We start from the raw sequence: 13278 nt of genomic DNA on the forward strand, positions 1-13278 counted from the left end.
TAGCATGTATCCCATTGTCTCTAGGTTTCTTCTGGCTTTTTATTGAGGCAGCTCAGATCTATATGCTGTGATTTGGTCTTGCTTAGGCAAGTCCCTTGGTTTTCGTTATCTTCATCAGAAAGAGGATAGGGTTTTGTCTTTGGGTCTGAAGCCCCACTTTAAAATATGCCTTAAATAGAAGGGCATTGGTGACTTGCATTCAAAGGTGTACCTTGTCCTTCCTCTTGATTATACTGTTCTTACTCTGAAATTTGAGCAATTTCTCTGCTGCAAGGATACAGACATAATTGAAAAGAAGAAAGTCACTGAATTCTTTGTGATTCAATAAAATAATGTAGCAATTACATGGAAAATCACCAACATACATAGGACTTGATTTGTTCCTAATCTTAAAAATATTTATTGAATGTATTATGTTTGCTAAAAGCTGGGGAGAAACCATAAACGAATACGGATCTCTGCCCTTAAGGATCCAGCAGATAAGTGGAGTAAAACATGAAAATAACAATTGTAGTGAAGGGCAGTAAGTGTTGCTGGGGAGACGATAAACAGTAGGGCACTTTGGATCCATCAAATGGGGGGCATTTAATATAGTCTTGGGGAATCAGGAAACCTTCCTGAAGGAATTAATGACTCAACTAAGATCTTGTCATTTGATTAGTTCCTACCAATCCTAGAATTCTGTGATACCAGTAATTCTGTGGTATTTTACAGCCCAAACAACTAAGTAATTCATGCTCCTGAATTCTTATTTTTTACCAACACATTCACTGCTTAGACCTGATTTAGGAAAACAGTTATATCTCTTTGGTTGGATAGTGAGGCAGCTTAAACTTTGAATGGGAGCTCTGTAATCTATCATTCAAGTGACATGGGGTAAATTGTTTATAATCTCTTAGTGCCTCTTCGTTTCTCATCTGCAAAATGAAGATAATAGCACTTACCTCACAGGACTCTTAGAACATTAAATTGGTGGTACATGTAACATGTTTAAAACTACGCTTGGCACAGCACTTAATAAATAAAAGTTCTCTATTCAAAGAATTCTTTCTTAAGCAATGACACAGGCAGTTAGCACAGGACCTGTTTAAATCCCCAACTCTTTATCTCCTTAGACTTGTTTTCTTGCCACAGGACACACCAACACACAGGCTACTGGTAGGAATGACCAGCAAATGGCAAAGTAAATGCCAAGGCAGCCGAGCAAAGAAGCAAGTACTGAATATAAGTGTAATTAACAGGAAGCTCTCTGGGGATTGGAACACCATTCCACTTATCTTGCTATTCCCCACAGTACTTGGCATACACCTTTGCACATATTAGTATTTCATATTTATCTCCTTCATGTGTGACTAAAAAATTATATATTCTAAAATTTGCCTTTGTTGTCCACTATGAGTCCATTCAACACTTTGACCCCCTTCTCCCACTGTTGGCCTCCTGGTTTTGGGTCATCATAGGCATATATTGCTTCTGCCTTCCTGGAGGATTTAAAGAGGAAAAACCCAGGCATTGGGTTGAATTGCTCAATGTTGCTTTTTTTTTATATTAACCTTGCCTGAACAAGGCAGCAATAATGCTTTTCAGCATGATGTATTCATTCTTTTATAAACTTCCACTGTACATCTGTCTTCTTTAAGTGTTCATCATATTGGATACTCTATATGGAAAATCCAAAAGGTTCCACCAAAAACCTGCTAGAACTGATCCATGATTTCGGCAAAGTTACAGGATATAAAATCAATGCACTGAAATCGGTTGCATTCCTATACACCAATAATTAAGCAACAGAAAGAGATATCAAGGAATCGATCCCATTTCCAATTGCACCAAAACCCATAAAACAGCTAGGAATAAATCTAACCAAAGAAGTGAAACATCTGTACACTGAAAACTATAGAAAGCTTATGAAAGAAATTGAAGAAGACACACACACACACAAAATGGAAAAATATTCCATGCTCCTGGATAGGAAGAACAAATATTGTTAAAATGTCAATACTACCCAAAGCGATCTACATATTCAATGCAATACCTATCAAAATAACATCAGCATTCTTCACAGAGTGAGAACAAACAATCCTAAAATTTGTATGGAACCAGAAAAGACCCCAAATGGCCAAAGCAATATTGAAAAAGAAAACTAAAGTAGGAGGTATCACAATCCTGGACTTTGAGTTGTATTACAAAGGTGTAATCATCAAGACAGTATGGTACTGGCACAAAAACAGATACTCAGATCAATGGAACAGAATAGAGAACCCAGAAATGGACCCACAAATGTATAGCCAACTAATCTTTGACAAAGCAGGGAAGAATATCCAATGGAATAAAGACAGTCTCTTCAGCAAGTGGTGCTGGGAAAACTAGACAGTGACATGCAGAAAAATGAACCTCAACCACTTTCTTACACCATACACAAAAATAAACTCAAAATGGATGAAAGACCTCAAGGTAAGACAGAAAGCCATCAAAATCCTCAAGGAGAAAGCAGGCAAAAACCTCTTTAACCTTGGCCGCAGCAACTTCTTACTCAACACGTCTCTGGAGGCAAGGGAAAAAAAAAAAGCAAAAATGAACTACTGGGACCTCATCAAAATAAAAAGCTTCTGCACAGCGAAGGAAACAATCAGCAACACTAAAGGCAACCGATGGAATGGGAGAAGATATTGGCAAATGACATATCAGATAAAGGGTTAGTATCCAAAATCTATAACGAATTTATCAAACTCAACACTCAAAAAACAAATAATCCAGTGAAGAAATGGGCAAAAGACATGAATAGACACTTCTCCAAAGAAGACATCCAGATGGCCAACCGACACATGAAAAAATGCTCAACATCACTCATCATCAAGGAAATACAAATCAAAACCACAATGAGATACCACCTCATATCTGTCAGAATGGCTAACATTAACAACTCAGGCAACAACAGATGTTGGCAAGGATGTGGAGAAAGAGGATCTCTTTTGCAATGCTGGTGGGAATGCAAACTGGTGCAGCCACTCTGGAAAACAGTATGGAGGTTCCTCAAAAAATTAAAAATAGAACTACACTAGGACCCAGCAATTGCACCACTAGGTATTTATCCAAAGGATACAGGAGTGCTGTTTCAAAGGGGCACATGCACCCTCATGTTTATAGCAGCACTATGAATGGATAAAGAAGATGTGGTATATATATACAATGGAGTATTAATCGGCAATCAGAAAGAATGAAATCTTGCCATTTGCAACTATGTGGATGGAACTAGAGGGTATTATACTACCTCTAGTGAAATCAGTCAGTCAGAGAAAGACAAATATCATATGACTTCACTCATATGAGGACTTTAAGATACAAAACAGATGAACATAAGGGAAGGTAAGCAAAAAGAATATAAAAACAGGGAGGGGGACAAAACAGAAGAGACTCTTAAATATGGAGAACAAACTGAGGGTTACTGGAGGGGCTGTGGGAGGGGGGATGGGCTAAATGGGTAAGGGGCATTAAGGAATCTATTCCTGAAATCATTGTTGCACTATATGCTAACTAACTTGGATGTAAATTAAAAAAAAGTAAATTAAATTAAAAAAAAACTGAATAGGTGCCGTCTTAGCTCAGCAGGCAGCGTGTCAGTCTGATAAAAAAAAAGCTGAATAAAGAATATCACTTTTACAAATAAAAAAATAAAAATAAAGAGGGTAGATCTCATGTTAAGGGTTCTTATCATGAAAAAGGAGGGTCGGGGGAGGACATAAGGAAATTTGGGATGTGTTGGATATGCCTATTACCTTGACTGTGGTGATGGCATCACGGGTGTTTGCATATGGGGAAACTCATCAAATTGTATTCACTAAATATGCGCAGTTCTTTGTATATCAATTATACACCAATAAAGCTGTTTTTAAAAAACTAAAAAACAAAGTGTTCATCATATTGTTTTAAAGTGATCACATTTGCCCAGCCCTCTTCCCCAGTCCCCTAACACCACTGAGGTCCCATAAGCTTTTGAACGGCCTCGAGCTGGCGGGGCGGGGAATGGAGGCCCTTGTACTTATACTCACTAATCAAGAAAACAAAATTTTAAGTAAGATATATTTTATCTTCCTACCTTGACAATATAATGTTATAATTATTTGTATGGCTAGGCTTGAAATGGAATCTCTTATACTCTTCAACATCTGTACTTGAACTGCAATGAGACTGCTGCAGTGAGACTCCAGTCCAGCTGCTTCTCCTCCATCACACGGGTTTATCCCTCTCTGTGCCACAGGCCAGTACATGTGAGTGGACACCATGCTGGCACTTCTCTTGGCTCTCAGGGTGTGCACACCAAAGGCCCAGTTTGCTTGTGAGATAATGGCCCAGGGGAAAAGGCTCAAGAGGGCCTTACAAATGAGCTGAGGACCATCTGAGCAGATTATTGGGGTCCTTAGCACCAGGGGTGTGGTCTAGAATAAGAAGGTATGTCCAAGCTTTGGGTGGCCATCATGTATCTGCATGACAGTTTAACTCGTCCTTTTGCACACTCAAATATCTTGCGTCCTTCCAAGGAGATCTGAGGCTATTCTTAATGTGCTGACTTTAAGGAACTTGCTGTGTACTACAGAGGCTTACAGCAAAAGTAACTATTACAAGAACATGCTGAGGATTAAGAGAGAACATATAGGGGCACCTGGATGGCTCAGTCAGTTGAGCATCCGACTCTTGGTTTCAGCTCAGGTCTTGATCTCAGGGTCATGAGTTCAAGCCCTGCATTGGGCTCCACAGTAAGGCATGGAGCCTACTTTAAAAACAAAAATTAAAATTAAAAAAAGAGAGAATACTCATTAAAAGATGTGCCTGGAGGAATTAAGGAAGTCTTTGACCTTACTGAGGCATTCAAGTAGTCTACAAGAGTCTTTTACCACAGCTCAGCTTTGGAGGCAAAAGGAGAAAGGGAAGAGAATCTTAGAAGAAGCGCCTTGTTCAAATTTACAGAAGTGTGAAAAAGTAGAGCAAGTTGGGAAATTAAAAGTGGGTCATTTGGCCTGATTTGGGGGTGTAGAGCAGTCAGTGGCTTGCACACATAATATGGGATGATCCCAAAGTCTCAGAAAGAGCGAGAAAACTCATTTGCCCGATTCCCTAAATGCAGTGGCTGAGGATGGCGGTGTTCTCTTGCCAATATACTTACTCTCCCTTCTTTTCACCGAAGCTTCCCACGGCACCCACCAGCACCTGGGCCGCACTCTGGGACAGAGTCTCATTCGTGTATTGTCTCTGGTAGCTTGCCTAAAAGAAATGTGCAGTCCAATTGTTATGTAGCATGGTTAATGATAACAGATTAGTATTCCCTTTATGGAAAAACAGTCTGTGAGAAAAAAAGTCAAAATCCCTAAATGATCTAGTATCATTATTATAAAAAGAATGTTTCTGTAAAGTCCAGATCTTGAGAGCAGTGTAGAAGGTCTGTCTGTGCTTTGGGTGGAATCAAACTGGTTCTATGGGAAACTAGGTTCCTGCTAGATGTGAACTAGACTTTCAAGAATAAGTGGAGTTCTGGGGCCCAATAAATGTGGGAAGTTCCTGCTGTGAGTATATCCCTATCTTAAAAGCTTATAATGCATCTTAGAAATTTAAAGCTCTGAGAAATCCTGTAGTAGAGGATCCTGGTTTATATCTTTCATTTTTCCAAATGTTTTGACAACAGAACTCTTGTTTTCTCCAATCTATTATAAGTATTAAGTGAATTGCCACTGTGTACAGAAAATATTCATTTGTTTATTCAGTCTGTATACTGAGAGACCACTTTGCTTCAGGCACTACTTTTGATGCTGAAGAAACCATTGTCCGACACTGCCCTGGCCTCAGAGTGCTGACACTGTTAAAAATCTCTGTATGAACCAACTTTCTTTCTTTCTTTTTTTTTTTAAATTTTTTTTTAACATTTATTTATTTTTGAGACAGAGAGAGACAGAACATGAACAGGGGAGGGGCAGAGAGAGAGGGAGACACAGAATCTGAAACAGGCTCCAGGCTCTGAGCGGTCAGCACAGAGCCCGACACGGGGCTCGAACTCACGGACCGTGAGATCATGACCTGAGCCGAAGTCGTACGCTTAACCTACCGAGCCACCCAGGCACCCCTGAACCAACTTTCTAAATTGGAATGCATGATGTAGCTAAAGACTTCTGCTTTCATAGAACATATCCTGTCTGTACAGGATATGGATATTAAAATGCATTTTTGTTCTTGGGGGATGCCAGAAAGGGATAGAACTAATTTAAAGAATGAGGGAACAAAAGGTTGTTTGTCCACGATACAGGAATTCAACAGTCTACTTAAGCTTCATTAAAATATTTATAAAATAATGTGAGATGAACATATTTTCAATATCCTCAAAAGTAAACACCATAGTATGTAGAAAACTAAGGAAACTGAAAGTAATATGGAACTCATGAAAGCTTAGCAACACAAAGGACAACGCAGTTAAGATACTAGAAATATGTTAATTCTTAAGTGATCATTCACACCAAAATGTAAGAAGAATTTAGAGAGTGGTTGATTCCTTAAAATAACCACTATTTATTGATCTCCCTACCATACTATTACATTAACTGACATGTTTTATGCAGAATTATTTAATTCTTGCAGGAAACTTATGGGGAAGATATTTTAATCTGTATTTCATAGATGAGAAAGCTGAGGCTCAGAGAATTAAGTCATTTTCCCAAGATCACATTAGAAACCCAGTTCTCTCTGAATTTAAAACCTGTCTCCTCTTCCCCCCATTATGGTTGGGGGATGTTGCCTCTTCTATACCACTGTCTCACCATGCTGTGCTTCCTCTTCTAACGTACAATAGTAGAGAAGATATTGTCCCAGTGAACAATAACTGACTGAGGAGCGCCTGGGCTGCCCAGTCGGTTAAGTGTCCAGCTCTTGATTTTGGTTCAGGTCATGATATCACAGTTCGTGGGATCGAGACCAATGTCGAGTCCATAGCCTGCTTGGGATTCTCTCTTCTCCCCCTCCCCCACTCCGGTCTCTCTCTGCCCCTCTCCCTCTCTCTCTCTCCCTCTCTCAAAATAAATAAATAAAATCTTAAAACAAAACAAAAAAAACAGTAAATGGCTGAGATTTATTTTTTTTAATGTTTATTTATTTATAATAGAGAGAGAGAGTGCAAGTGGGAGCAGGAGAGAGAGAGAATCCCAAGAAGGCGTTGTGCTGTCAGCACAGTGACTAAGATTTAAATAAAAACTATCAAAGCTTTAAAAACTGTAATAGACCAATTAATATTATGGTTGGAGCAGTGAGCATTAGAATTGACATTGTAAAAACCAAATCAACTAACCAAGGTAAGCGTGAAAATATGTCTAGAACAAAGAAGGGCTAAAAAGATGTGAGGCGAGATAAAGAGCTGGAGAACAGAGCAGAAAGATCCAACTTACTTTAAAAAATAAGGATTTCCTGGGGGACCTGGGTGGCTCAGTAGGCTGAGCGTCTGACTCTTGATTTTGTTTCAGGTTGTGATCCCATGGTTCTTGGAATTGAGACCTGCACTGAGCTCTGCACTGCTAGCATAGAGCCTCTCTCTTCCTCTCTCTCACAGTCTCTGCCCCCCTCACTTGTGCTCCCGTGCTCTTTCTCAAAAATAAACAACAACAAAAACAAACACACAAAAGTATTTCCTGATTCAGACCCAACACGTAGCACAAAAATCAACAAAGATATAATGGTAGAAAACAAACATTTAGGGAAAGAAACCAAAAAGATTCATGGTGGATATGTTGCAGAAAATGTAGAATATCATATATGGAAAGAATCTAAGAGTTCCTGTAGTTAGCATTTTCCTATTTTATGAATGGAGAGAATAAAGACTGAAAAAGAATAAATCCTAAGACATACATCATATTATTAATGAAAAGCAAGATCCAAAATGGAATGTCCTGTATTGATTTTGAGAGATCTTGAATACATATTTTCCTGAAATAAATTAAAAATCTGGAAGTGACTCAAAGACATGATGTCATAAAATCTGCTGGTGGAGCAAAGCACCATATGGGCATAAGTTCATCCGTAATGGCACTGCCTCAATTGCTTAATGAAATTTATTCTGGTCCTTGGAAAAGCTGCCTTTGAGATTCAACCTGTCTGCCAGGACTACTGCTGAAGAGAGAACAATTATACCCTACAAACCTTCCATTTCCCAAGTTAGATTGAACATATAGAATGCTTGGAATCCTGTATGGCTAGAATAGATGAGACATGCACGACAGTTCCATATGCAATGAGGAAGGCCCAACATGAAGAATAGTAAATAAGCTATTAGCAATTTCCCACAGAGTCTGCTCTGTGGCTGTGTCACAGAATTTTTCTAATTTTTATTCAAGATTTGATCTGGAAGCTACTACTCTCTATTTGCAGTTATTAGCAGACTTGGTGGTATCTTTCATGAAAACCTGGCGTGGAACTGGAAGTGGATGGTGTCATCGAAATGACCGCATAACACGTGTGAAGATTGAATTCAACTGTAATTCCTGCCATTGGGATCTGTGAGATTCCCAAATCCTCTTAATAAAACACCTTTCACTTAGGCCAATTTGGATGGATCCATTTTTCTTTTCTCTCTTTTGGCAATCAAGCAGATTCCTAAGACAATGCGAAACTTCCCTTTGCCTTTATAACAATCTATTCAGTTCAGCAGGTAAGCAAAATCTAGATGTCTTTAGCAAGGGAGAAAGCTTTCAGTATAATTTTATGCCAAAATATAATTTTATTTTTTTTTATTTTAGAGAGAGATAGAGCTCCAGTGGGAGAGAGAGGCAGATGGGGAGAGAGGCAGAGAGAGAGAGAGAGAGAGAGAGAGAGAATCCCAAGCACGCCCCATGCTCTCAGTGCAGAGCCTGATGCAGGGCTCAATCTCAGGACCCTAGGATCAAGACCAGAGTCAAAATCAAGAGTTGGATGCTCAGCCAACTCAGCCACCCAGAAGCCCCCACAAATATCATTTTAAAAGTGTATAATCAAGTACTAACTATTTGTGCTGACAAGAGACGCCTGTTGGCCAACTCCATTGCTTCAATGTTAAGGGTCTCATCTATTTCCTTGTTACAGGCTAGACATTTCACCTTTTGATGTTCTGTTGTTTCTCCTTGGCTCAACTAAGTAGAAAGAAATAACAAAAAAGTAATACATGAATATTAATATATTGTTTAGCATAACCCTCAAGCAATTCACATAACAATTTGGTTTGAAAATTATAGAAAATCTGCTAGATACAGAAAAAATGTTCAGATGGGTTTCGTCATCATTTCACAGTTATCTAGAAGGTAAAATAATTGCCAGTTTTTGGGAAAAGGAGTTATATCATATTTTTACCTTTACATGGCATTATTGAGAGTTTATAAAGCTACCATGTATATAATCCCACTTTAACCCAATGGTTCTGAAAGTGTGGTCCCCCAGCAGCCTCAGAATCACCTGAAAATTGTTAGAAATGCAAATTCACGTCTGGGGGAACAGGGCAGAAATCTGTGATTTTACAAACCCATCCCATGATTCTTGCTGCAGTTAGAGTTTGACAATCACTGCTTTAACCTTATCGATTAAGGTAGAATAGAAAATGAACTTGGCCTTGAGAGATGGGAGTTATGGATAATTTCGTTTTACATATGAGAAAAGCTGAAGCTTAGAGAAAATAAAACATTTGCTCAAGATCACAAAGCTATTTATTAAAGTGACAAAGCTAGGATACGAACCCAGATTTTCTGAGTCCAAGGCCAGTGCTCTATCTGTTATACTGTTATAGTCCCCCTTGTCTACACTGTAAAGAGGAGAAAGCAGTTGTTTGGTCACCTGCTATCTGAAACAGATAAGGTATCAGAGTGGGGGCCTCAACGTTGACTCTGAAGTAGAATCAGCTGGGTAAATGGAATAAAAATACATATTCTTAGGACCCTCTTCAGGCCACTTGCATCAGAATTTCCGGAGCAGGGGCTGGGAAATAAAGCCATATTTTAATAAACTTTCTAGAAGATTCTGATGCAGCCAGGTTAGCAAAAGGCCACAATCAGAAATTGGGAGCTATTATAGAAAATAATTGAATTTGATTTGGTACTTGTCTTATCCGGAAATTCCCGGCAGTATTCCTATAGATGGGGGGCTTGGTTCTGGATCCCCATCTAGAGCGTCAAGTACTGGTTAGTGGATATGAAATGGATTTTGAGGAATCCTACTTTATAGAAACCAATTATCTTATGGCTATACTCCTAGAATTTGGCTCCTCATATTGTATGATGCAGAAAAACACTGCAAAAACTGCATCATACAATATGCATTAAAACACTGCATTGAAAACTGGACATGACATAGGAGATAGCAAAACAGCAGTAACATTGAGAAGATTCCAGAACAACTTTTATTATTTCTTCTCATGGCAACCATTACTGATTGGTGAGTTACATATGCTTCAACCACAGATATTCTAAAGCATATCTCAGAAGCAGGAGGTGACATCTCACTCACACCTAAACTTATGACACTGGCTTTGAATTCTGTTTTATATCAAAAAATAATATTAATCATAAGTTAGGGGCTAGCAAGTGCTTGGCAAATACAGTAGTGTAAATAAATGCTGAACAAAGGCACCTGTCCACCGTCAATCTAGCAAAAAACTAGCCATTTTCTAAGACTCACTCTCCTCTTTTTATAGTAACTTTTAAAGGGAGCTCCAATTCATCACTCCTTCTTTTGATATTTACACCACTTATTTTCTACCTACTCAAAGAGGTTGTCACTTCTATGCTGCCCCACAATGATCACAAAATTCCCTAAGATCCCCTTCTTACTATTATGACAGTGAGTCCCCAGTACAACTTCTGTATTGCAAGTATTAAAAATTGTGAATTAATATTTACAACATTTATACTTACTTAAGATAATTAGTTATATCTGCTTTGAAAGAATCAACAAAAGATACTATTTGCTTACTGCATATGGGTTTTGAAGGACAATTGCTTTCTCAACCATATTCCAATCTGCATTAGCAAGATCTTTGTCAAATTTGAGTGCAGAAGCTGCAGATTTGGTTAGCTCTTGAAAGTGTTGAAATGTACAATAAAGAGATTTATATTTTGTTGATGTGACGTCATGAAGACCTTTGATACAAAGAACATGTTTTATCAATAATAAAGATGCCACCATTTTGAATATGGATTATAAGTTTCCCTTTGTATTTTTGATTTAAGTTAAAGACTCAGCATATATTGTTTAATAATGGGAACCCTGACAATTTTAAGCTTTTCTACTTTCATACTCCTCAAAAACACTGAGGTACATAATGGTAACAGTAATAGTTAATAATTATCGAGTGCTTAACATATGCTGAAAAACACATCTCAGCACCTTGAATGCATTGTCTCTGATTACCTTACCCACCTTTTAAGGTAAGTCCCTTTTCCCAGTTTGATAGATGAGGAGACAGAAGAAAAGAGGTGTGATGATTAATTTTATGTGTCAACTTGACTGGGTTACAAGATAACCAGATATTTGGTGTGTCTGTGAAGGTATTTCTGGATAAGAATAATATTTAACTTGGTAGACTTGAGCAAAGCCGACTGACCTCTTCAATGCAGGCAGGCCTCATCAAAACCATTGGAGGCCTGAACAGAACAAAAGAAAATTCATTCTCTCTGCCTCATAGTCTTTCAGTTGGGACTCAGTCCTTTCCTGCCTTCACAATTTGGACAGGAACTTACACTATTGGTTTTCCTGGTTCTCAGACCTTTGGACTATAGATCTTGGGGCTCCTCAGCTTCCATAATCATGTGAGCCAACTTCTTATTGTAAATCTCTTTATAAATATATGATATATACATATAATTCATATACAGAATAGATGACATATACATATATATGTGAGATATAGGAGATATATATCTACACATTCATATATCTGTACTTCTGACGTATACATCCTGACATATACATCTCATATATATGTACATATGTGCAAATATACAGAATATGTGTAAATATACATATATGCAAGAGATACACATGTAGGAGGTATTGATATAGATATATACATATATATACAGAGTATATATACATATACACATCTACCCTACTAAATATAATATTGTATATATTTATATGATAAGTGTTTGATATGTATTTGTCTCCAGACCTCATTAAGGTTTGAAGGACTCTCAATATTAAGCACAAATTCCTTTTTATGAGCCATAGACGTTTCCTTGGAAAGCAATGATGTTCTGTAAGCAGATGTTCACTGCTCTTAGTGCAAGTAAACATACTCCACGATAAGAATTTTAAGTTTATTTAGCTACTAAGTAGAACATATGATGCTCTTTGCAAAACTTTCCCTCTTTAATCTTTTCTTCCCAATTTACTATGTTAAGGCTCAGAGAATTTAAAAAAGTAAAGAGAAAAGATTTTGTTACAAATACAAGGAAGGAATGCAGATTGGGTAATGAAATACCATTCATAAAGATGGACTCTCAGATTGATTAAAAATGCCATTAGAGGGGCACCTGGGTGGCTCAGTCAGTTAAGCCTTGGCTTAGGTCATGATCTCACAGTTTCATGAGTTGGAGTCCTGTGTCCGGCTCTGTGCTGATAGCACAGAACCATCTTGGGATTCTCTCTCTCCCTCTCTGTCTGCCCGTCCCTCACTCATTCTCTCTGTCTCTCTCTGTCTCTCTCTCTCTCTCTCCCTCTCCCTCTCCCTCTCCCTCTCCCTCTCCCTCTCCCTCTCCCTCTCTTCCTTCCTCTCTCTCTCTTAAATTAAAAAATGAATTGCCTTTAGAGTGAAAACGCTGTGTGCAATGGGAAGGGTGATAGAGCAGTTGAGAACATAATGGATTAAAACATCAGGGCCATTTTTTTTTCTAGGTTTTCAACTGCCACATGAATTTTTAACTCTCTAGATCTCGACTTTTCAATTGTTAAAAAGTAGGGGATGAAAACGGACATATTGCATAATGCAGTTGCTTCCTAAAATTGCTATTTCTGCTTTAATGCTCTTTATCCCACAATCAGTTATCCACAGAAGTAGAGTTAACCATATAATTACACTTACTTGCTTAAAACCAGCCAAGAAATTCCTTTTGCTGACAGTGTGGAGCCTGCTTGGGATTCGCTCTCCCTCCCTCTCCCTCCCCTCCTTTCTCTCTCCCTCTCTCTCTCTCTCTGACTTCCCTTCCCCTACTTGAACTCTCTTTCAAAACAAATAAACATTTTTAAAAATGTTATTAGAAAATGTTTCTCTTCACTCAGAATAGTAAT

General features: G+C 38.2%; 1 protein-coding gene across 2 annotated transcripts in view; it reads right to left on the reverse strand.

Moving 5' to 3' along the window:
- The window catches only part of SLC9C1 (solute carrier family 9 member C1), a 109443-nt gene that overhangs the window by 47294 nt on the left and 48871 nt on the right, over positions 1 to 13278 (reverse strand). For both annotated transcript variants that reach the window (XM_045502030.1, XM_045502031.1), the window contains 3 exons: positions 10963 to 11129; positions 9009 to 9134; positions 5162 to 5259 (listed from right to left, as the gene is read on the reverse strand). In XM_045502030.1, coding sequence (XP_045357986.1) covers positions 5162 to 5259; positions 9009 to 9134; positions 10963 to 11129 — 391 coding nt within the window. The remainder of the gene's footprint in view (positions 1 to 5161; positions 5260 to 9008; positions 9135 to 10962; positions 11130 to 13278) is intronic.

This window comes from Leopardus geoffroyi, chromosome C2 (assembly GCF_018350155.1).
Source record: "Leopardus geoffroyi isolate Oge1 chromosome C2, O.geoffroyi_Oge1_pat1.0, whole genome shotgun sequence".
In the NCBI taxonomy this organism is placed as follows: Eukaryota; Metazoa; Chordata; class Mammalia; order Carnivora; family Felidae; genus Leopardus; species Leopardus geoffroyi.